The sequence below is a fragment of the Myotis yumanensis genome, unplaced genomic scaffold, assembly GCF_028538775.1.
Source record: "Myotis yumanensis isolate MYYU_CA2020_CCGP unplaced genomic scaffold, mMyoYum1.0.hap1 SCAF_4, whole genome shotgun sequence".
In the NCBI taxonomy this organism is placed as follows: Eukaryota; Metazoa; Chordata; class Mammalia; order Chiroptera; family Vespertilionidae; genus Myotis; species Myotis yumanensis.
The window spans coordinates 108,900,709-108,925,598 of record NW_027223755.1 but is presented as its reverse complement, the minus strand read 5'-3'; the positions used below and the strand labels follow the sequence as shown (position 1 = coordinate 108,925,598).

The 24,890-nt window shown below is 45.9% G+C and overlaps 1 protein-coding gene across 8 annotated transcripts in view; it reads right to left on the bottom strand.

The window, feature by feature from the left end:
• ARHGAP17 (Rho GTPase activating protein 17) overlaps positions 1 to 24,890 on the bottom strand; it is an 80,984-nt gene that overhangs the window by 36,809 nt on the left and 19,285 nt on the right. For 7 of the 8 annotated variants that reach the window (XR_011471302.1, XR_011471303.1, XR_011471304.1 and 4 more), the window contains exons 2-7: positions 11,099 to 11,138; positions 7,157 to 7,261; positions 2,869 to 2,942; positions 2,578 to 2,689; positions 2,136 to 2,212; positions 329 to 440 (exon numbers count right to left, since the gene is read on the bottom strand). Coding sequence is in view for 5 of the 8 variants with exons in the window: in XM_070413639.1 (XP_070269740.1) it covers positions 329 to 440; positions 2,136 to 2,212; positions 2,578 to 2,689; positions 2,869 to 2,942; positions 7,157 to 7,261; positions 11,099 to 11,138 (520 nt within the window). In the remaining 3 variants the exon portion in view is untranslated. Of the gene's footprint in view, positions 1 to 328; positions 441 to 2,135; positions 2,213 to 2,577; positions 2,690 to 2,831; positions 2,943 to 7,156; positions 7,262 to 11,098; positions 11,139 to 24,890 lie in introns of those variants that run through there. The other variant, XM_070413643.1, reaches the window with a different exon arrangement.

Here is a 24,890-nt window from a genome sequence, read left to right as displayed (position 1 = left end):
GGAATCAAAGAGTGACCGCCTGATTCATAGATCGACACTTACCACCAAACCACACCAGTTTGGCACCTATTCTTTATTTTAAATAAACTTAGGCATTTTTGTCAAGTTTTAAAAAACGTATTACTTGACTTTTTTTAAGTAATATTTTATTCTGGTTATAAAGTAAAGTAGAGTCTTAGAAAATAAAGAAAAAAATTAAAACCACCTTTAATGTCATTTAAAGTATTTTGATAGAAATTATGTAAAATATTAAATAATTTGCAACATATGACCTTTCATCCACCATTTGCAAAAACCAAACGATTGATGCAAACACATGTTCTCACACCTTGCACTGTTCTACTTTATTCCCGGCTTCGTCCATCTCTTCCTTCAGGGTGTCTATTTTTGACGGAAGCCCCTGAAAGTTGGTTCCTGAAGATTTGTGAGCCTGGTTCCACCTGCAAAGCACGAGGGTAGTCAGTACCTGAGAACCAGCTTACAACCTCAATCTCAGGGACCAGGGAGACAGGCTCCTTCCCTCAAACGGATTCTACCTGGGATAGGTGCCAGTACCTAGGACGCCAGCTTCTCTTAAGTTTACCCACTAGGAACGGAAGAAGGCAAAAGAGCTTCCCCCACGCAGGAACTATGCTGGGAGTAGCTGTCTGCTCCCAGCAGGACTGACCACATCTTGTCTCACACAGGCCCCACCGCTGAACCTCAGACCACGAAACCCCTTTGCTAGTGTCTAGTCATGGAATTCTTGCCATGAAACACCCCTGCCCTCCTGCCTTGATCTGGAATGTTCCCTGTACCACTGGGAATGCAATGTACTTGCATTTCTTGAGACCTCTTCCTACTGCCATCCTGGGCTGTGATTACTTGCAGCAAGTAAAAGCCAGAACCCCAGTCATGCAGTGCTGTACCTACCATGCCATAGCAGTGGAAGCACTTTAAGAACTGAAAACACTTACAAGGAATATTCTGAAGACAAATCTACAGCAAATCTCAAACGTAACGCGGAATATTTATGTTCCTTTTATAGTAAGTAAAAATGACAAACAAAAAAACAGCATTGTGCTACAGCAATATGGGGGTTCACGGAGTGGGGTAATAACTGAGGAGGACATGTGATGGAGTGGTGCTTCTCCCCGCCTCCCAAGCAAATAGCAATCAGTGGTGCACGTGACAGCCAATGGCAGCTCAGGATCGAGGAAGGGAGCAGTTACAGCTTGCTAAGCTGCGGGGAAAGCACCTGACATGAAGAAACTCAGTCAAGGACAGCTATGTCGCCATGTCTACCAGACAGAATAACCGTATCTACTTCACAGGACTGCAGTGAGAGGTAAGAGCTAACAAGCAGGTGTAGCAAAGCCAAGTGGTTTTGTAAAGTTTTATTGGAACACAGCCATGCTCATTCATGTACGATTGTCCAGGGCTGTCTCTATGCTACACCAGCAGAGCTGAGCAGCTGCAACAGGAACCATCCGAGTTGCAGAGACGAAAACATTTACTACCTGGCCCTTCACAGAGGTTTGTCAACCCGTGTGAAAAAAGGCCTGGTGTGGTGGCTGCCTCCCTACCTCCACCTCTCAGGCCCAAGGAGAAACCCAGGGAGGTCACTGATACAAGCGTGCTCAAGAATGGCACTGAGGCTGTGGACAGGCCATGAAGCAGGAAACTGGTCGTACGACATCAGCCCACAAGCGAGCAGCCCTTAGGGGTCACTTAGTTTTACACCAGTGCCTCCCTTCGGAGCACGGCGTTCGACTGTGAAGGTGATAACCACACAGGGGCTTTGACACACTGAGCCCTTCAGGAGCTGCTAAAACCACAGATCTAATTATTCCCACACTCTACTTTGCCAAGAGCACTGCTCTTGGCACTGCCTGCCACTTTAAGACACTCAAGTTTCTTTTTTCTTTCCTGTCCCTTTTCATTACTGGTGCACTAAGACCAGGCTGGTCTAACACCATCCCTCCTGCCACGGTTGGGAGAATGAGGCCTAACTAAAGGCCGGTGTAAGCATGTCAGGTGGGTGAACCTGCAACAACTTTCAACTGTCCATACAGCATTCTGTCACCCACGCTGGGGATGGTGGCTGGGAGGTGACATGATGCCACCTTATTGGTTGCTCTTCTAGCTTTCCTTACCTGGCTCTGACTGAGTCCCAGTCTAACACCAACTTGGCAAGCTGTTTCCTCTGTTTTTGGATGTTGGGAATATCCACCTAGAAAAAAACATACCTCACACCAATTGGGATGAGATTTGGATTTCTGGTTTAACATTTAAAAGTGCAGTATTTATTTACAAACTAGAGGCCCGGTGCACGAAATTCATGCACGAGTAGGGTCCCTAGGCCTGGCCAGCGATTAGGGCCGGCCGGGGCCTCCCTTCCCTGGCTGCCACCCCCTGGTGGTCAGCACATGTCATAGCGAGCAACAGAACTCCCAGTTTCTCTTTGGCAAAGGATTATGAACCATCAATTCACTCCCTGAATTTCCAAAAAGAAGTGCATGTCAAAGGCACTGATTATTGTTAAAGTTGCAGACACAAGAGAACTACTTGCTGCCCAGCCCGCACCAAAGCACCCACCTCTGCTATGCCACACAGGGGGTCCACAATCTCCTTCTCAACAAAGACCTCGTGCTGAGAGAGTTCGAGAGCCAGCTGATTCTCGGCATCTCCACACGTCTCCAGCATCCGCCTAAGAAACAAGATGCCCCAAGAACAAACTTGTGTTCACTGAATCAGGCACCTAGTTAGCACAGCCAGTTCTGCCCTCCATATGATGGGAACACACGATGGCTGCCATGGATACCCCCACCCATCCACTTCTATTGACCTACCGGGCCTCTGGCTCTTTCTCAAAGCAGTGCCTCTTACCCCAGGAGAGAGTCCTCTAGCTGTGCCGATGCCTCTTGCATGTTCTGAGCGAGAGCTGTCAGAGGGAGCTTTTTCTGGAAGGCAAAAGACAGTGCGTTTTTTCGTTATCATTGATACCCACGCTAGGTTACCTGCTTCAGATCATTCACTTGTTTCTCCTCCGGACAAACTACACAGGTAGGAGACAGCCTGGCTCTGGTCTCAAAGGTATGAGTGGTGTGACTTAAGCTTGGCGTCAGTTTCCCGTGCCTGGACTATAGGGATGAGAATGGGGCGAGGTCCCAGGGCTGAGGCTGCCCTAAGGAGGGATTCAACACCAAGTACTCAGCACGCGTTCAGTCCTCAGTAAATGGCAGCTGCCATGTTGCTGTTGCTGTACTATTATTAATTGATCAAGTGCACACTATGTCCCAGGCACTAGACATAGAGTTACTTTGATTATCACAACAAATAAATGCAGTAAGGTGCTCAATTTCAAAAACTTTTGCTAGAACAAGCAATCTTAAACTGGCTGTTAATTTGGCTGTAATAATAAAGATTTAGCTTTAGTTACATGTCTAAAACTATCTAGCCAAATTTCCAAATAAACTTTTTTAGGGTTTTAAGCACAAAGCCTCCTCTTTTCTTATCAGATTAGTTTTTCAGCTGAAAACGGCCATAAGAATCATCTGATTAATGTTCTAATTGCACAGCCAAGGAAGCAGGAGGTGGGGAGGTGAGATGGAATGGCCAGGCACCCAGGTGAGGGATGGCAGAGCCAGACCCCAGTGCCAGGGGCCTGAGTCCCGGGTTTGGATTTTCCACCACTGGCTGATAGCTTATCTCAGAATACGACTAAGAGAGGAGGGGAAAGTAACAAGTGGGGTGGCTATACCACTGTAATCTGCTCACAGAAGGTACTGCCCGTTACAGTGCTCCATGTCACTCTGCCTTTCCACTAGAAAGGACACACACAGCAGACCAGGCTCCCCTCACTAGGGCACTGTGGCTTGACCTCAGCATGTCCCTCTCTTTCCTGCCTTCACAGGGCTCCACCCGACACACTCACACCGTATTTGCTTGTATTGTACAGAGTCTCTCTGGGAGGCTGTATAAGGAATACTGGTGGCTCTAGAGAGGGAATGGTAGCAGGAAAACAGGCTGGGAAGGTCTCACTGTATCTTCTTGGGTATATTCTAGATTTTGACCATGTAAATGGATAGCCTGTTGAAATGTAAAAGTAACCACAAGTACGTTTATCCCTCTGCCTTCCTCCCAAGTTATTTTCAAACAAGTAGTAGGCTTCGCCTGCCCTACTGCTGTCTCCACACTTCTAGACTAGGAAGACCCCTGAAAACGGGGAGCCTGCTTTTTCTCAACAGAGGAAAAGTTGCACAGTTCAATCCTGCTGCCTTCCAAGGGCATTTCACACAGGTAACCGTGATGATCAAGAGAAACACACTTGGTGCAGCCCCGGAGCTCTCGGGCCTTTGGGGGAGGTCATAAAGAGGAGTCTGTTTGTTGAGCATCACCCCAGCTCTCAGTGCCAACATCCTGTGGCTCCCCTGCCGACCCCAAAGCCACAACAACCCTGTCTCCTGATGTGCAAGCATTAGGACATTCTGCCTGACATGTGAGCTCATTGATGAAGATGCGGTCCACCAACATCTAACTCCTCCATGGAGAGGTGAGGCCTAGGGCTTCAGTGAAAAAGCCTCACGTCGTGATCTATAAAAGGCATGCCAACTGCACAAAGAGAAGCAATTCCAGATCGATACGACCCATAATATAAGCTCTGCCGTGTCAATGGCTCGGGCTGAGGCCACTGCCCTGTCTCCCCTCAATTCTTTCCTCTTCACATGTGTAGGAGTTACTGGTGGGGCCTGTGGGATTTCCTCCCGTCTCTCCTAGAGCCCTAGAGACTGCTGTGACTTTCTCCCTATTATATGGCCTCTTCTGGTCACCCCTCTTCTATCATTTCCATGGTGACTCCTCTTCCCACATGCAGAGTGAAGACTTCCTCAGAGGCCAGTCTCGGGCACTGTTGTTTGAGATTGGGAAAGGAAGCTTAAAGCATTAGGTTTTAAAAATGAGGGCCACGCACCCTTGCCCCTGATCCCTGGAATATGCCCATCACCTGCCATTCATTTCCCTTCTGTAAAGCCAGGATACCACCTCCTCCAGGAAGCCCACCTGACTACCCCTCTCCTCCTCTGGTGCCCATTCTTGGGCCTCCCATAATACCCTGTGCATATTTTATTTAGCATGTTGCTTTATAATCATCCATTTGTGTGTATCTCCCCCACTAGGCTGTGGGCACCTTCAGGGTGGAGATGGCCTGTTACTCATCCAGCATTTGTACATGGTATGTCTTGTTCCTTCTGTGTCTGCTTTGAGGCACAGCCCTGCTGTCACATATATTCATTAGACACAAATAAACATTTATCAAACACCGAACTGTGTGGACAATGCATACAGCATGAAGGAAAGGAAACAGAGACAATGGGACTGATAAGGGGAAATTCAATCCGATTAGCAAGGGCGTAAGTCATGCTAAAAGTTTAGACCTTAACCTGCAAAGGCACCATGCATGTCCCTGGCAGGTGCTGCTGGCACTGGGGCACCTTCAAGGGTAGAACTATCCCTTTAGGCACTGCAGATGTTGGGCGCTTTGGCTGCCTACCCTCCAAATGCCGGTAGTGTACCTCAGTGCCTATTGGCAACCAAAAATGTTTCTACACATTTCCAAATATCCCAGGAGTGTAGTCTGGTTCCTGTGGAGAACAACTAAATGAAGTTTTTTGTTGTTGTTTGTGTGTTTTTTTTGGTGTCTCTGTTTTAAGGCAGGAGGATGACAGGGTTAATCTGTATTTCAGGAAAACAACTCTGGTGACCAGGTTGAAGACAGTCTGGAAAAGAGGGTGATCAGGGCAGGCAATGCCACTCCGGAGGTGCCTGTGGCAGTCCAGGTCTCGCCTGGGAGCCAAGTGGTGGAGTGGGAAGAAAGGGGAGGGGAGGAAGTCAAACAACACTCACAGAGAATCACAAGATATGCTCACTGAGCCGTTCCAGGACACTGAGGGCAAACTGAAAGGGACGTAAGATAACCCCGCAATTTCTAGCTTGCGGAACAGGGGGCTAGAATTTGAGTCAGCACAGAACTGGTTATGCATGCCAGAACAGACAGCGAGGGGAGGGAGCTTTCTACTTGGTTGAAAATGGTTTAGAAGTCCCTGTATACAGACATCAGTTAGAAGCCATGAAACTAGAGGAAGTGGTCCAAAGCACGTGACTGTGAGACTGAGAAGGACAGACCTCAGAAAACAGTATTAAAGGGGCAAACAGAGCAGAAGTCGTGGCAAGAGAAGGAGTGGCAGGGGCTGATTCTGAAGAACGAGACCTGCGGCAGGCACTCCTGGGATTGCAGGTGTTTGCAAACTTCCACTCCTTGACATACACACTGCAGAGTGCTTGGTGCTATGCACGCGAGGAATGACCCAGTTGTCAAAATGCCCCATAAACGTCTGCAGGGAATGTAACAGAAAGTGGCACAGCTCACCTGCGTTCCAGCTCTTCCTTTTGAGACACCGGGTGACAAACAAAACAACAGCAAAAAGAAGGTTTCTCACCCCATCAAGACAACCACTGGAAGCCCTGGCCAATGTGGCTCAGTTGGTTGGACATTGTCTGGTGCACTGAGAGATTGCCGGTTTGATTCCCAGTCAGGGCACAAGCCTGGGTTGTGAGCTCGATCCCCAATAGAGGGTGTGCAGAAGGCAGCCAATTGATGTTTCTCTCTCTCTCTCTCTCATCAATAAAAAAACATATTTTTTTAAAAAAAGACAACTACAACTACAGTAAAGAGATGCTTTCTACTCCAGGTGGACACACACAGGAGAGCGAACCCAGGGAAGCAGCGGACAGCCAACCTGCAACTAGGAGGGGTGTCCACTGGGCTTGTGGCTTCATCACTGAAATGCTAGCTCGGAAGCCAATAAACTCTACTTTCTAAGGGAATTTCAGACAAGCCTTCAGCTTTTGCCATTAAAGGATTCCTAACTGACAAGTCCATTCTCTAATCCATGACAAATGGCTCCAGTCAAAAGCACTGGAGTGGGCAGGGCTTTCAGCCTCAATGATATCCTAAGCTCAAAAGAATGTTGTAGGCGGGCAGGTGTTGTGAGCATGGACGTGAGATAAGGTACAAATCTGCAGGCAAAGCTGATGTTGCCTGGGGAATCTAGCCAGTCAAAGGAGAAAGGTCCTCAAAGAGACAAGAACTGAGAGCGGAGTCACATCTGTTACTCACGTGTCTCTTGTCGGCGTCCGTGCCATGCTGGCCCTGGAAGCACGCCGTCAGGCGCTTGTGAGAGTGGTGGCACATTGACCGCACCGCATCCAGGCGCCGTTCGATCTGGCAAAACAGAGACAAATGGGCCATGTGCAGGGCTGAAGAACAAACTCAGCCTCTTCCTTATGTGGCGCCGGCACTAGGCAGGGAAGCACCCTGCAGTCAGATTTGTTGGCTCCTGGTAAAGATGCGAATGGTTCCTGTCCACTGACACCAGTAACTGTGGGACGTGAGGAACTGTCCTGTGAATGACAGGATGTGTGGCATCATCTCTGGCCTCTATGTACTGGATGTCAGTAGTTGTGACAACCAAAACTGTCTCCAGAAAATGTCCAATAACCCCTCAGAGAGCAAAGTCACCTCTGGGTGAGACCCACTGACCTCCCTCACTCTGAGGGCTTTAGATCCCCGAGATGCTGAATCTAAACCTGCCACAGAAAGAGCAGTGGCAGTGATGGCACACGCCACAGCACCAGGAATGGGCCAGGTCCAACCTCCGCGCAGACCAGGCCCACTGCGGGGAGGGAGAAGCCACAGGGCCCTCAGCAACTCTCCTGCACATGGCAATGTGGCCACCCACACAGCAAGCAGAAGAGACACAGCAACTGACCACACTTTAACTTCAGGGTCCATGTTTTCAAAACTATTCCTTATTGTGCGTGGGGTGGGTTTTTGTCTTTGTTTTTGAAATAAGCCTCTAAAGCAGAATGGCAGCCAGTAGTAAGAAACACTGACTTAAGGGACCCCCGCATCATGATTCGCTTCCCAAAATATTACTGCTGGGATATGGCCATTTATGGCAAAGGAGCTGCTTTTTACAGGAAGGAATGCCAAAAATGTGTATTCTGATGACTCACTAAGAATGAACAGGCCCTTAGGGATGCTTTCTATTTTAAAGAAAAATCAACAAATTCAAAGCAGAATACACTTTTGCCCCAAACATTTTACCCAATGAGGAGGCTCTGTGCCCCTTTCCCTAAGGCCCTCACGCACGGAGCAGCTTTCGTCCAGAGGCAAGCCCGGTGGGTCACCAGGGCCCCGGTCTGGCTGGCACGTTTATATTTAGCAGCAGATGCCGCATCAGCTTCCCCAAAGCTTACAAATGGCCAGATTTTAAAACAGAAAACTAATACACACGCTTCACTTGCCACAAAAGCCTGGGGGAAACCCCCCCAAAACTCCATTTCATTCTGACTCCCATTTGCACTAGAATGTACAGTCGGCGGGGACAAGGCTGTGGCCTGTTCTGCTCACGCCATATCCCAAGTACGTGGCGCGCGTCTAGCACACAAATGGAAGGTGCTCACTCACTGTCCGTTGAACGGACACGTATCTATTGAGTCCCTGTGCAGGGCATTAGAAAAAGAGCAGCACATACATGGTGGCTCCTGCCTCCTGGGAATCACAGTTGCCACAGGAAACAACAAGCAAGCTAAATAAACAGGCAGCCTCTTAAACAGCTCTCACGGAGACCCAAGAAAGGATGCAGGGCAGCGATTTTCAACCGGTGCCACGGCAAGAATTTCTCAAACATGCAATACCAGGAGTCCTGACCTCTTTTCCCTTAGATCGTCAATGAAAAAAAATGACAACAGCCATCCAGTGTGAATGAATCAAAGGTATACCTATTTTTTGTCAGATGGGCAAAAAATGTAATTTTTTTTTTGGTGTGCCGCATGATTGTAATTAGTTTATGTGTGCCATGACATGAAAAAGGCTGAAAATCGCTGACGTAGGGGGACACAGAGCAAGTTAAGGGAAATTTCACACCAGAAACAAAATCATCTCTGGCCTGCAACAGTGGGAACAAAACGACACACCACCCTTCAGCAGGACCATGTGTGGGGCTCCACGTTCCACCCCATGCTCTCCCAGAGTTAACTATGAGACCCACTGGGATACAGCTACCACCTGCCTTTCAGAGAACTGTAAACTGAGGCATGGGGTGGTTAAGTAAATCCCCGAGGCCACAGAGCTAGGCAGGGGCAAATCTGGAGTTCGAATCCAAGTAGCTGGGCACCGAACTCCACACCTTTAAGCACTATTCTCCCTCTCTACACTCAAAAACAACAGAAATCAAAAAACATCTGCAGCAATTATGGCGGACAAGGTTATCTGTGTCAAAGTAAGGAGTTCCTAGAAACTGGCAACCTCTTCAGCCCAGCAGATGTTTGGGCAAAGGGACAAGAACAGATGGCTGCTGCCTGCGCTCCAGGGAAAGGGGCCGCTGGCCTCATCTCAGGGCTCCAAGGATTAAGTGAGGTGATGTATGCCACTGAGGTGGGGGTGGGCGGGAGAATACTGACATTTATGAAAATGAGTGTGGTTAAAGCTTAACTGGACCGAACAATACTTCTGAATGTCTGAAAATGAGTTAGAAATATATGACAAATAAAACAATGGGAAAATATTAAGACTATAATTCTTTAATAAATCTTTGGGGGGAAGGGGCTTTTAAACCTTAATGAAAACTTCCAGTCCTCCAAAAATAAAAAAAATAAAGAAACGAAACTGTGCTCTTAAAATATTCTACTGCAGACGGCTGTGATAATTAGGACGTTGCGGCCTGATGTGGTAGAAGCAGCATTTTTTAAAAAAAATTATGCGCCTTCCTTGCACAGGGAGAGAGTCACCGGGGGCAGGCCTTTGGTCCTCGGGGACGCCCTGGAGCAGACGGGCAGATCACAGAAATGAGACGCAAGGAGGCAGGTGAGGAGGGCTCTGTCCTTCCTGAAATATGTGGTGTGGGTGGGGATGGAGTAGGGCAGGGTAAGTGATATGTATCAAGGGTCCAGGGCCTTCACCCACCCCTGAAGTTAGGGAGACCATTGAGAGATGGAGGAGAGCGGACCTGGCTCAGGCCCTGGGCAGCAACGCCTCTCCTACGAAGAGGAAAGAAAGTTTGAGCTAATGACTTGAGACCACCCCCTATTGCCTCATGGTGATTCTGACACATCCAGTCACCTGTCACTGAGACCCTAAGTCCCACAGGGCCCAACTCAACTCAGTCGGGGAACCAGATTGTAAGAGGGCGCAAGGAGTCAAAACTCTAGGCCCTGGCTAGTTTGGCTCAGTGGATAGAGCGTCAGCCTGCGGACTGATGGGTCCTAGTTTCCATTCTGGGCAAGGGCACAGGCCTGGGTTGCGGGCTCAGTCCCAGTGTGGGGTGTGCAGGAGGCAGCCGATCAATGATTCTCTCTCATCAGTGATGTTTCTATCTCTCTCTCCCTCTCCCTTCCTCTATGAAATAAATAAAAAATAAAAAACTCTAGGATGAGCCCTGGCCACATGTGTAGTTTAGTGGTTAGAGTGTCTGCCCGCATACCAAAGGTCAACAGCACATACCTGGAATGCAGATTCGATCCCCATCCCCAGGTGGAGTATGTGTGGGAGGCAACCAATTGATGTATCTCTCTTACATTGCTGTTTCTCTCTCTCCCCCCTCCCTCCCTTCCATTCTCTCTAAAAAAAATCAATGGAAAAAAATATCCTTGGGTGAGGATTAACCAAAAACAAACAAAAAACCCCACACAACTCTAGGTTGAAGCCAGTGGGGCCTCTGCTGCAGCTGGCAGGGCTTCTCCCATCAAAGGCCTCATCACAGCAGCAAACTCCAGCCCCTCGACCTGCCCGGGACCTGTGACCAGGCCCCCACCCCCACTCCAACACCTGGCGCTAGAAAGCAGGGCCAGCCCCTGTGAACAACAGAGCGTGACCAGTTTCACATCTCCTTTGTCACCATGCAACTCAACGGCCGTTCTTTCCTGCTCAAACCATGCTAATCAATGTCACTCTGCTTTAGGCTTAAAAAAAACTCCATAAGCTTCAGCTCTCACCTATGGATTTTTTTTTTTAACATGCCTTTAAACAGGACATTTTAAAAATACTTAATTTAGTTACCTGTAGCAGATCTTCACTGAGGACTTCTGTTTTCTCAGCTCTGTAGGGAAAATTAAAGTTCAGAGTTAGAGATCCAGAAATGAAAAGCAACTCAGGACAATTAATAATTATTACCCCAGAATTTAAAACAAAACAGTTAGACATGAATGTAACAAGTGGAGAAATTCTACCAATTTTTACATCAGAGGACAACTTAAGCAAAACCTGTTGTTTTTTTACTACAATCTAAGTGCCATTTGGACTCCTGACTCAAATAGTGATTTTTAACCAAGCCATTTAACAAACCTACCAATTCTCTTGGAAATAAACAAGGACATTTCTAAGAGAAAGGAAAAAGTCTGTTGCAGTCCTCAACATTGGGGAGTGGCAGAGAAAGGGAAAGCAATGAACCAGGAATCGGAGCCTTTGTATAAGATACATGGCAGAATGGAAATGCTTATCTTGCCCAGGAACTATTGCAAGAAAAGGAAAAGCCATGAACCAAGGAAGTGAATGGAATCCACTAAAATGATCTCAAAACACTGCCGGCCCAGAAGAGCGCCAGCTGCCACCAGTATGGCGGTGCACACCCCCAGCCTACGCGGAAAACCGAGATTGCCACACAGGTCTCCAATACCCACTGCCACAGCAGTGCCCACTGACTTGGATGGCCACGGGAGTGGCTCCCGCACCAGTTTCTGCAGGAAACCGAACTCTGATCTGACTCCAGTATCTCCCAGGTCTAGAGGAGCAGGGCCTGCAGCAGGGCAAGGCCCTGACTCCCGAGGAGGCCAACCCTCAGCTCTCTGAACAGGTCCTGCAAGCAGCCGACCAAAATATGCCAGCCTAGAACTCACTTAGCATGCAGGGGCCAGGCGTTGCTGAAGTGCCAAACACAGGTAGTCACGCCAGTTAGGAAAGTGGAGGCCAGGGCTCAGCTGGCCTATGAGCTCAAGGAACCAGCCTCAAAAAGAACCCCAGCAGTCAACTAACAAGGACAAACCTGGCGTGAGACCGCAGCTTCCCGCCGTGCGCCTGCGCCCCCTAGCCTCTCCCTGTCTCTAGCAAAGCACCTCCAGGGACTGTGGGACTTGGACAGTGTCTTCTCTGGCCAACACCCAGGGACCTGAGCCGGGCCCTGCACACCTTGGCAGGACCTCTGCACCTCTGCCCTCTGCGAGGGTAAGTGTACACACAGGAAACTCCCAACTCCCATCAGCACACAATGGACCCTGAACAACAAGGGTTAGGAGCAGCAAATACCCCGACAGCCAGAAATGCACAGACAACTTTTCACTCTCCCAAGCTCACTAACAGCCTACTCAACCAGAAGCCTTGCTTAACAGTTAACACATACTTTGTATGTAATATGTATTGTATACTGTATTCTTACAATAAAGACAGAGAAAGAATATACACTTTTAGTATTTACTAGTATTAAAAAAGATCTTTAAATAAATGGGCCTGTGCAGTTCAAACCCGTGTTGTTCCAGGGTCAGCTGTATTCATAAGTTCAAAAGAAGAGATTCAGAGCAAGTATGTCCTCTTATGAAATGAACTTATTTTATATATTTATTTTTTAATATATTTTTATTGATTTCAGAGTGAGAAGGGAGAGGGAGAGAGAGATGGAAACATCAATGATGAGAGAGAATCACTGATTGGCTGCAGCCTGCAGACCCCACACTGGGGATGTAGCTTACAACACGGGCATGTGCCCTGACGGGGAATCGAACCGTGACTTCGATGCTCAACCACTGAGCCAGGCTGGCTGGGCTGAAATGAACTTATTTCAAAACTGTAACAAAAGAGGAGGGAAGCGTGTGTTACAATCCCAGTGTGGGACGTCAGCAGGAGTGTGCTGGGATTCACGCGGGAGAACCACTGCGTACAACTTTTCCTAGCTCCTTGTTCAGGGGCCTCACAGTGGTAATTTGAAAAGAAAAATAAAAAACAATGCAAATAAGCACAAACAATACAAATCAGGGCTTTTGTGGGGTAGGAGGGGATTCAAATGTTAAAACATTTATGGGCACAGCACTGCAATAGCCACACACAAAAAAGCAAGTATTAACTTCAGAAAAAAACCCCAGAAAGTCCATCAGAAAGATAATCATAGTACACTACTATGCTCACCTTCAAATAATTGATTCGCTGTGATAACTAATAGTAATAAATCCAAAAATTGTAATGTAACTGTATGGGCAAGATAGGGAGCAGAAGCAGAGAGGAAGGTTACACAAGAACCCTAAACCATCATTTATCATAAGAGGTCAATAAATTATACCTAAACTTGATAACTCAAAGGGTAGCAGTTTACACATATTTATAAACATGAACGAGTAAATGCCGGAATAAACAGCTACAATGTGAAAGGAGTTGCCACTTTGGTTGGGGAATCTCAACTAGGAGAGTGGGGTGTGTGGGGGAGAACCCACTCTACTTTGTGATAAGCCTTTTATGGTATTTGACTTTCTAAACTACACAGATACATAGTTTCAAATTTTTAAAAATAATGTTAGTTACATTTTCAAGTGACATGCTTGATCTGATTTTAAGTGAAGCATAACTACTTTAAAGCACTGGGTCCAACCGCCAACCTACAAAAGTACAATAGAACACATACCTCAGAATATCCAAAACACAAGGCAAATCAGAATTATTTTCCCACTTACAAATTAACAACTGGACCCTTTGCTTTAAATTTAGAGGCCTTTTACCTCAAAAAGGTATCTGGAGGCTGAAAAATATATGAAAATGTGTACACGCTGTTCAAAAATAAATTTGCACTATGTCTCCTGCCTTTGTGGACACTGTATATTGCATTGATAAAATTTTAGAAAGATTTCCAATGCATCTTCTTAACCAGATTTTAGGGTTACTGAAATTATTTAAAATTACCTATAATCAGAAGAGATTACTTTTTCTCCCAGCTTTACTGAGGTATAATTGACAAACAAAACTATATCTATTTAAAGTATACAATGTGATGATTTATTTACACTGTGAAATGATTATCACAAACTCATCTGTCACCTCCTACAGTTACCCTTTTTGTTCCAGTTGTAAGAATGCTTAGTAAACTTCCAGTATATAATACACTATTACGAGCTGTGGTCACCATGCTGTACATTAGATCCCAGAACTTACTCATCTTACAATAGAAGGTTTGTATCCTTTAACCAACATCTCCCCGTTTCCCCCACTCCCTAGCCCATGGGAACTATGATTGTACTCTCTGTTTCAATGAATTCATTTTTATTTTTATTCCACATGTAAGTGAGATCATAGTTTTTGTCTGTGTCTGGCTTATTTCACTTGTATATGTCCTCCAGGTTCACCATGTTGTTGCAAATGACAGGATTCCTTCTTTCTCGTGGCTGAGTAATATTCCAGGATGTGTGTGTGTTCCATCTTTGTCCTTTCACACAACGGTAGGTCGTTTTCACATCTTGGCTATTGTGAATAATGCTGCATTGAACATACAAGTGCAGATATCTCTGAGATACTGATTTTATTTCCTTCAGATATATACCCAGAACTGAGTTTGCTGGACCATAAATAAGGTAGTTCTATTTTTAATTTTTTGAGGAGCCTCCATAATGTTTTCCATGGTGGTTGTACCAATTTACACCAACAGTGTAAAAGTGTTCTAATTTCTCCATATTCTAACATTTGTTATTTCTTGTCTTTTTGATAACAGACATCCTAACAGGTGTGAGGTGATATCTCACTGTGGATTTTCATATACCTGTTAGCCATTTATATATCTTTTTTTGAAAAGTGTCTGCAATCATACACCCTTTAGAAAAATGTCTACAATCATGCCCTGCATAATGAGGTTTTGGTTAACAAGAGACAAACACACACACACACACACACACACACACACACACACACACACACACCGGTAGTCCCATAAGATTATAATGAAGCTAAGAATTGCCATTGCCTGCTGATGCTGTATCATCATGATGCTGTAGCCATTGCGACGTAGTTGCATAAAGCTTGCAAAAATCAACAAGGCTGTGGTGGAGATGGCAATAACTTAAACCTGGGTGTGGAAGAGGGTGACACAGAAGAGCTCGGAGAGGTGGTTCCGGAGGAACTGACTAATGAGGAGTTGTTGGAACTGAACAGGAATACAGCTGAAGAGGAGGCAAGAGAAAAGGAAACTGCAGAAGAAAAAGAACCCCAAGAAAAGTCACAGTGAAGGGTTCGATTCAGCAGATGTTTTGGCAGACCTCAACCAGCTCTTTAAAATGTTTTAAAAACATGAACCCCAACACTGAAAGGTTTTCATTCATAGAGAGGGAATGTTCATGGTACATTATCTTCTAACAATCAAATCTATGATGAAAAAAAAGAAACAAACTAAGCAAAGCACCGTGGACCTACTTCTGAAAAGTGACACTGCCTGGCAGAGAGCCAGGGGCAGGTGCTTTGGGAGGTGCTCCAGAAGAAGGCATGGTTATCACAGAAGATGACAGCTCCATGCGTTACCACACTGAACACTTCCAGTGGGCAGGAAGCGGAGGTGAAAGAGGTGATCCTGGCCCTGTGTAGGCCTAAGCTAATGTGTGTGTTTGTGTCTTCGGGGGTTTTTGTTGTTTTTTTTAAAATATATTTTTATTGATTTCAGAGAGTAAGGGAGAGGGAGAGATAGAAACATCAATGATAACAGAGAATCATTGATCAGCTACCTCCTGCACGCCCCCCACTAGAGATGGAGACCGCAAGCTAGGCATGTGCTCTGACCAGGAATCAAACTGTGACCTCCTGGTTCATAGGTCGATGCTTAGCCAGTGAGTCATGCTGACAGTGTCACAACCATTACATCATTGCCAAGACCAATTTCAAAAGGCTTCCCTGTTTTCTTCTAGGAGTTTAGGGTTTCAGGTCTTACCTTTTACTCTTTAATCCATTCTGAGTTAATTTTTGTGAGTGGTATAAGGTAGGAGTTCAGTTTCATTCTTTTGCATGAAGATACCTATTTTTCCAGCACCATTTCATTAAAGAGACCATCCTTTCCCTATTGCATATTCTTGGTGCCCTTGTCAATAGTTGACCATATATGTGTGGTTCTATTCTGTCCCATTGGTCTATATGTCTGTCTTTATGCCAGTACTGTACTGTTTTGATGACTACAGCTTCATAATATAGTTTGAAATCAGGAAGTGCGATGCCTTGTCCTTCTTGCTCAAGATTGTTTTGGCTCTTTAGTGTCTTTGGTGCTTCCATATGAATTTTAAGATCATTCTTCTATTTCTGTGAAATATGCCATTGGAATTCAATATAAATGGACTATATATATATTGACCCATAAATCACTTCTAGTAGCATGGACATTTTAACAATATTAATTCTTCCAATTCATGAATATGAGACATCTAGGAAAGATTACTTTTAAGTGACAAATTATGATTCCAGAATAATTATGATTCCAGAATGTAATATAAATGGTTCCCTCCCGCAAAGATGTCCCCATTGGCCTGTCCAACTTCACCTTCATTTTAGAGAACCACCACCATGCCCACCTCACCCAATATATGGCCCAATGACCTGATCCTCCTCATTACTGTCTTGGTCAGAGGCTCAACCCTTTCATGCTGAACTGGGTGTCCGTTCACGTTTACCCGAGGCATGGAACTCTTACCTAAGGAAAGTCCACAGATTATTCAGAATACTGGCCCAGGTGCCCAACCAAAGAGCATGTACATTAGCCAAAGGAATTTGGTTCTTACTGAGATGTGTTATTTTTTATGTTTTCTTATAATTCATTAGTAAAGCAAGGGAGAACAATATATTCAATTTGTCGAGGCATCTAAAGACCAAAACAATAAAGTGGTAGTCAAAGTTATCCAACTAAAAAAATAATGCTGCGCCTGCTCAGCATGGCTCAGAAGTTGAGTAAAGATCTACGAAACAGGAAGTCACGGTTCGATTCCTGGTCAGGGCACAGGCCCGGCTTGTGGGCCTGCGGGCTCCATCCCCAGTGTGGGGCGTGCAGGAGGCAGTCGATCAATGATTCTCTCTCATCATTGATGTTTCTATCTGTCTTTCCCTTTACCTTCCTCTCTAAAATCAATAAAAATATATTTTAAAAAATAATAATGATGATGCTTGCTACATAGGTTTTAAAGCAGACATTTCACTCACAGACCTAAACATTTTATAGTGGGTTTTTCTGCTTTGTCAGAGCCTTCTTTGTGTCCAATGTTCTGTGCTTGGAAACACTCCACTTGAATGTTTCCTGTCTGTAACTGGGAAAACAATACAAGCAGGAAGGCAGGTCCCGCTCACCATTTTACTCTGGGGTTTGTTTTTTCCTATGCAAGTCACTGTGCAATTACACTCGTCATTCAATTGAGGCTTAGGTCAGGCAGGATTTTTTCATGTATTTATCACTTTTTGGTAAAGCCTAAGATTTCTCCTCATAATTCTCAAAACCTAAAAGCAGTGCTGTGCTGGCCTTAATATGTTCGCCTTTCCCTGGACTAGCTGTGGTAACGGCCCCCCTGCAGTCTCCTTTAACAGGATGTGACTCTCGGCCCACTCACCTGACCGGGAGAAAACAGGAACAGTCCCAATCTGAAGCAGTCCATCAGAAAATGCTTCAACTAGGAGACAGGGTCAAAGGAAAATTCCCAACCGGCCTGGCAATTTGCATATCAATCTATAGATTAATTTCTAGAGGAGTTTCTGCCACCACTACGCTCAAATGCCAAACGCCACTATTATGAAGCATCATTGTTTCTCACTATGCATTCAGAACACACACATTTCCATAAAGCATGGATTCCGGGAGCCAAGGGAATAGATGCTCAAGTCCACACCTTCTCATGCTGTGATCTTCTGAGCAGAGCGTCACTGACCTCCGCCCCACTAGCCGAGGAGTTAGGGCTAAGGTGGGCGTGGCCTCCCCCAGAGCCTTAGCTTAGCAACGGCCTGACACACAGTGTGTACTAAATAAATATATACCGAATGAGTAAATAAAAAAGTAAATGACTGTCACACTGATATAATAAGGTTTGAAAATATTCTAGGTTTCAAAACATGTAGCAAGAAGAAAGTTCAGTAACACTAGGCAGGGAAGCAGCCTGGTGGTAGCCTCGCTGGCAGGCCTGGTATGTGAGGCCGGTCTGGAAGCGTATTTTCTCTTCCTAGACATTCTGCCTCATGTTTGCGAAGCAGCTGCCAAAATGAGTGGGGGTGGCTGACTGATAATAAGAGTCCAATGTGGAGGCACAGCCCAGTGCTGGTGACAGTGGTGACACAGAGATCAGAAATTATGTCTGTCCTCCACCTCCCCATTTTTGTCCCCCCATGAGCCCCCCTAAATGCTGAAATATTACAATGATTGTTTTCCCTCTAATCCCTACTTATAAACAGATTTCAGGACAAGATCTGAATAAATACAATTGTCTATGCCAGGCATTAGCAAGACCACACAGTAAGCATTTCAGGCTTGCAGGCTACATGGTCTTCTGCCACAAGTACTCAGCTCCACTGTTGTAGCATGACAGCCACAGACACAAATAAATTAATGGACCTGGTGGTGTCCCAATACACTTTATTTAGGGGCACGGAAACTTGAACTCACACAATTTTCATAAGTCATTAAATATTATTCTTCTTTTGATTTTCCCCAACCATTTAAGAATGCAAACACCACTCTGAGCCACTGCAGCCAGATTTGCCAAAGGCCAGTGTGCCAACCTCTGATCTGGATACAAGTGGAGCGTGGTTCAGACTGGACATCATTCCTTTTCAACACTTCCCAACTCTTACGTTGAAAGGAGATTTCTGCGCTTTCCCAACCTGTTTCAGAAGTTGAGTGGCACTGGCATTTCAAGATGCCACAAAATTGCTCCTTGTCAATCCTTACAGCCACCCTGAGGCCTTGGGACAGCTCGCCTTCCTACCACCCAGCATACTCTCCACCTAAGAGGGCAAACATGGGCCAACATACTAAACATCACCGGTCCCGAGATCACAGCACTGTATGCTGTGGGTTACAAATTCACAGATCATAGTTCTGTTGTCTTTTTTACTTACACATTCACTTAGACATACCAATTAATATTTTAAAAAAAGAAATGGGACATGGAGAGAACGTTTAACAAACTGATTTTAAATTCTGGCTAGCTGAAAATACTTAGCTGCATTTTTTATGAGTAACAAAAATTCTAGCCCATCTACTGAGGCACCTCAATGTGACTTAGGTCAACAGTACATGATCACTTCACGCAGTGAAATTACCGTGGCCAGACCGGCAGCCAACCAGTGCACTTCATGCTGCTGGGAACCAGGCTATGTAGCACTGTCATCTCCTGTTACAGGTGTGTACAAAACCCACTTGAGCCTTGGCGCCCAGTGGGAAGGCACACGTTTCATTTCATAGTGAGCCAGGGTGAATTTGTCCTGTTTTATCTCAGTAGATTAGCTGTCTTAAATTTCTGGGGAGGAACCTGAAATCCACAGAATTGGATTTTAAAAATAAAGGATCCGCCTAGCCGGTTTGGCTCAGACTGGGAGGTCCCGGGTTCGATTCCGATCAAGGGCATGTACCTTGGTTGCGGGCACATCCCCAGTAGGGGGTGTGCAGGAGGCAGCTGATCGATGTTTCTCTCTCATCAATGTTTCTAACTATCCCTCTTCCTTCCCCTCTGCAAAAAATCAATAAAATATATTTTAAAAAATAAAATAAAATAAAGGATCCTCTGATAATAAATGAAGCAATTTGTTACATATTCCACAAAGTAGTTTTAAAAGTCTTAAAAGAGTTTAAACAACTCTAATGAGATAGTATGGGAAAAGAAAAAAATTACCCCCATGCATAACACTGAAAAAGAAGGGGGGAGTATTTATCAGAAGGGAAAATGGTCCAATAGAAAATATTTTGATAACATGGGCAAAATACATCTAATAGTTCTATACTCTGAATTATTTCCTTAAATGATGGAATTTTGCCCACATATTGACAGCTTCTCTAAGGTAACAATTATTTTTTTATTTTAAATAATAAACTCTTATCAACCTACCTGACTGTCCATAATATTATTTGAACTCCAATCAGTGCTGAGGCTGACCTGCTGTATGTCAGAATAAATGGACTGAGCGTTATCGTTTTCCTACAAGTGTGAGCGTAACCCTGAAGCTTTCTGTTTGGTCAGTTGGTTTTCCCCCAGCACATGAAATGGAACCTATTTGCTAGCCCTGCTGTAACCACGTGTTGTCTCAAAGCTCCACCAATAAATGATTCCTGCTTATGGCAAGTCAGAAGGAAACTTCGAGGCCACCAGCACACTGTGGGACTCCCCTCGATGGTCTCTCAAGGAACTTCCAAGTCCCTCTCTACCGACCCTGCTCTAGTCATGTTTAGTACCTGCTTGGATCTGGAGGCAGCTGAGTTTGAGATTTCCAAATTTATTTAAGCAAGCAAAAATGTGTGAGAAATATTTTGCGAAGTATCACAATGAGGACAGTAGACACGGAGCTAAGACCTGGGAGCACGCGGAGGAAGGCCGTTTGCTGTCATGAGAGTGCAAGAGGCCTGGAGGAGCTGAAAAGCCCCACAAGAAAATCTAAAGCAAAAGTGCCAAAGGCAAGGCTACTGGGCGCCAGGGGCTCAGCTCTGGCCGCGCGGGGAGGCGCTCTGCATCTGCAGACAGGTTGTGCAGGCTCGCTTCCAACGCTTCCTCCTAAGTCAGCACACATGGACTTTAGATCTCAAAAAGAGTTGTTTAACACGTTAAGCGCCCAGCCTGTTTTGTCTTCCGGACGGAAAGTATAGTGTCAGTCACCGTTGACGGACTGGGCGCTTAACATGTTAAAAATGAATACTACCTGGACTCCCACCCAGAATGACTGAATAGAAACCTCTGGGGGCGGGGCCTGGCTTTTTAAAAGCTCCCCATTGCACTCCAAGTGCAGTCCCCACTGAGAACCCCCACTGAGAGCTGCCAGGTGGCGGAGTGACTACCAGGACAGGGTAGGAAGAGGGCCCAGCAGTAAGTGGTGGGCAGCAGCAGATGGTCTGCCGGGTTCCTGTAGAACAGGCCATAAACACCCTTTTCTAGTCAAGACCGCCTGGAATGTGTCTCGTGTATGATTCATGGTTGCCTTGCCTTTGTAGGCAGAGGAAGCTGAGTGATAAGAAGCTGATAGATTACAGATTCTAAGTTTCATATTTAGCAAAGACGAAGGAGACTGTGCAGTGGGAGCCAGGGTTAGGGCTCTGGAGTTAGACCGGGCTTGAGTCCAGGGTTGTCGCTTGGTGAACTATAAAGGTGAGTCGACTCCTCCACTGTACAATGGAATGATCCTACTGTAAACTACAAGTGATGATCGTGCCACCACATAGTGGCTGTTTAGAACCAACAGTTATCTCATTTACCCCATTTATCTCATCAAACTGGTCCCTGGTACTCAGTGAGGGTTCATGGACATTAGCTATTCTGAGACAACAAATAATCAGCATCAGATAAATCCCAAGCAACAAGTCCTATCTCAGAATGACCTTTTCGCAGGTATTCAAGCAGTTCTACTTCTGCAGGAAGTTATGGTAGAGCCGAGACATCACAAAGACAAGAGGCTGTGTCAAACTTAGAGCAGGAGCAAGGCAGGCAGCTCACTTAAAACAAAGGGTTGGTTGTGGTAACGCTGCGTGGGCTGGAGGCCACCAAAGACACAGGCACACAATACACAGAAACGTAGAGGTAGAGAACGAGTGTGGTGAGTTGACAAAACCCTGCATCAAAGGATCAATGTGTCCCGCGGCTGTGTTCGCGCTGCCGGTGAGGAGGCTATAAAAATGCCAGAGCTGGGTGCTCAGGTGCGCTCAGAGAGGGAGGGCCTCAAGAACTCGAGATAGAAACCATCTCAGGATGGACCTGCTACAATATACTTAGATCTCCACTCACTCAGCCAGTACTCGGGGAGCTCTCACTGAATGTCAAGAACTGGGGAGGAAGGAGAGGAGAAAAATGAACCACAGTCCCACCCTTGGGGAGCTGATGGGAAAGGCAGGGATGTAAACAACCAACTTCTTCAGAGCGCCGGGAGCAGAGACAAGAGCCATGCGCTGTGTGGCCAGGAACGGCTTCACAGGGGAGCAGTCCGAGCAGATCTCAGTTAAGACAGACCCAGCGAAAGAGCACAGGGCAGGGGATCTGGAGGGGGTCCTGCTCTGGGGAACAGAATAGGGGGTGTGGGACTGGCTGAAAGAAAGGCACTGCCTGCTAAGGACTGGGAGGCAGTGGGGAGCCACTGACGGTTTCTCCACAATGGAGTAGCAAATCTGAAACTCAGATCTGAACTTCAGAATGGCAGTTCTGGTAGCAGTGTCAGAATGGAGGCAGGGAGAATACCTCGGGGCAAGTAGGGGGTGCTCTGCAGCTATCCATGGGACAGGTAAGAGCAGACTCACAACCTGATCCTGGCCAATAAGGACTTACCACTATTGTAACAGAAATAGCGTGAAAGAACCACTGGCAATAAACTATCAACTTAAAAAACATTTTAGAAAGTTCAAAAAATTCATAAAACAAGGAGCTCTCTCTCTGGTCAGAAGATAAGTCATAAAAAGAAATTTAACTAGTACTTTGCTTGCACATTCTTCTCTTATGAAAGTATTTCACATATTTTATTTTGTACTCTTATGGGGAAACTGTTATTACTCCTATTTCATGGGAGTGGAAACTGAGGCAGACATCCATTAAATAAAATACATACAGCCCTGGTTGCTGTTGTTCAGTGGTTAGAGCGTAAGCCCGAGCACTGAAGGCTCGCAGGTTTGATTCCCGGTCAAGGGCACACACCTGGGCTGCGGGTTTGCTCCCTACCCCTAGTCAGGGTATGTGCAAGAGATAATCAGTCGATGTGTCTCTCTCACATTGAGGTTTCTCTCTCTCTCCCTCCCTCCTTTCTACTCTCTCTGAAAAGCAATGGAAAAAATATCCTCTAGTGAAGATTTCACACACACACACACACACACACACACACACACTCACACACACACACACACTCACACACACACACACACACACTCACACACACACAGTCTTTGGGCCCTCAGAATGAGAACAATTTCAAAATTTCAAAATCACTGACCAAGCCTGAGTCTTTCTTAATTAATTTTCATGCTAGATGGTGGTCCTAGCTCCATTACAAACTAATCTTATGATCTAAAAATACATATAGCTGGGCCTTTCAGCACCTCACTTATATATTTGCATCAAGAATCTCACACAACTTTTAAAAGAACACAATAAGACAGCAAACAAAAGAATATTTTAAAACCTTCAAAACTGTGCTTTGCAAACAACAATAAACATTACCTATTCTTTTTTAAAATATATTTTTATTGATTTCAGAGAGGAAAGGAGAAGAGATAGAAACATCAATAATGAGAACCATCAACGGGTTGCCTCCTGCACGCCCCGTACTGGGGATCAAGTCCGCAACCCGGTGAATGTGCTCTGACCAGGAATCAAACCTTGACCTCCTGGTTCATAGGTCAACACTCAACCACTAAACCACACCAGCTGGGGAGCATTACCTATTCTTAAAAAGCATATAATGCTGGGTAAGTGTGGACCCTTGGTTTCTACAAGGAATACACGTCACAGATGTAGCCCAGAAAGTTTTATGATTAGGGTGATGCACTAAATTAAGGGAAAACTGGGGTGAGGCTGCTTTAAGGGATGCTGGGTGGATTCTGGGCGGAGAACACCATAAATCTTCACTTGCCCTTTTTTAAAGGTCAAAGAAAAGTGTTCCAACACCACAGCTTGGTGGCTGAGAGGACGCTGCAGACGACTCAAAATAGAAAATTCACCTTTTTTAAACGAGGCTTTGACTCAAAAGGACACTGAGAGTAATGCAATAACTGAGTGCAGCCGCGCAGCCCATCACCAGGCTCACCCACAGGCTGCTATCAGGCGTGCTTCACCACTAACCTTCCACTAGGTTGGTCATTAAAGAAGCATGTGTGGGTTCCCTTCCATGAGCCATCACAAGTAAGAGATGTGGCCCTGTGCAGACAGAGCTCGAGGGCTGTCGAGGAAAATAAGAGCTCACACTCCCTGCAGTGAGAGCTCAGACAGGATCCCAACGGCCCTCTGGGAGGAGGGGGGTGGCATCACCAGCATCCCAGCTAACGTTTACCGAGCTCATACCACGTGCTTGACACTGCTCTAGGTGCTCTGCAAGGATACATTCCTCTAAAGTTCACAATAACTCCATGAGGTATGTATTACTGTCTCCACATTACAGATGAGAACATGGAGGCACAGAGAAGTTTATTTGTTGTCAGCTAGGCTCTGAATCTGAGCATGTGTGCTCCAGACATCCTGTTAACTTCTATGTTCAGGTGCTTCATACATTTTAACTCATTTAATCCTACAGATAACCAGGAGACTGACAGTATTATTACACCCACTTTAGAGATGAGAAAACTAGGCATAAAAAAGTTAACTAACTTGCCAGTGGTTACAGAGATGACAGGAGGGCATCAATGCAGAGCCAAGATACCAGAAAGGTTCTCTGAAACTGGTGATGGCTTTTGAGACCTAAGAGATAAGGTGAAGTTAGAAGCGTGCAGGTTGGCTAGCAGAAGGGTGCATTAAGGCAGTGAGGGAGGGCAAAGGTGAGAGAGAGCAGAAGAATGGACACAGGTGATCTGCCAGGGGAAGAACCCCGCCACCTCCCCGCTCAGGTGCATGGGCCTGCTGAAGTCTGCGAGCAAAGGAAGGGAACTGAGGGCAACCCGGCAGCACTCTGCCCCTGACCATGGGCCTCAGGCAGGGGT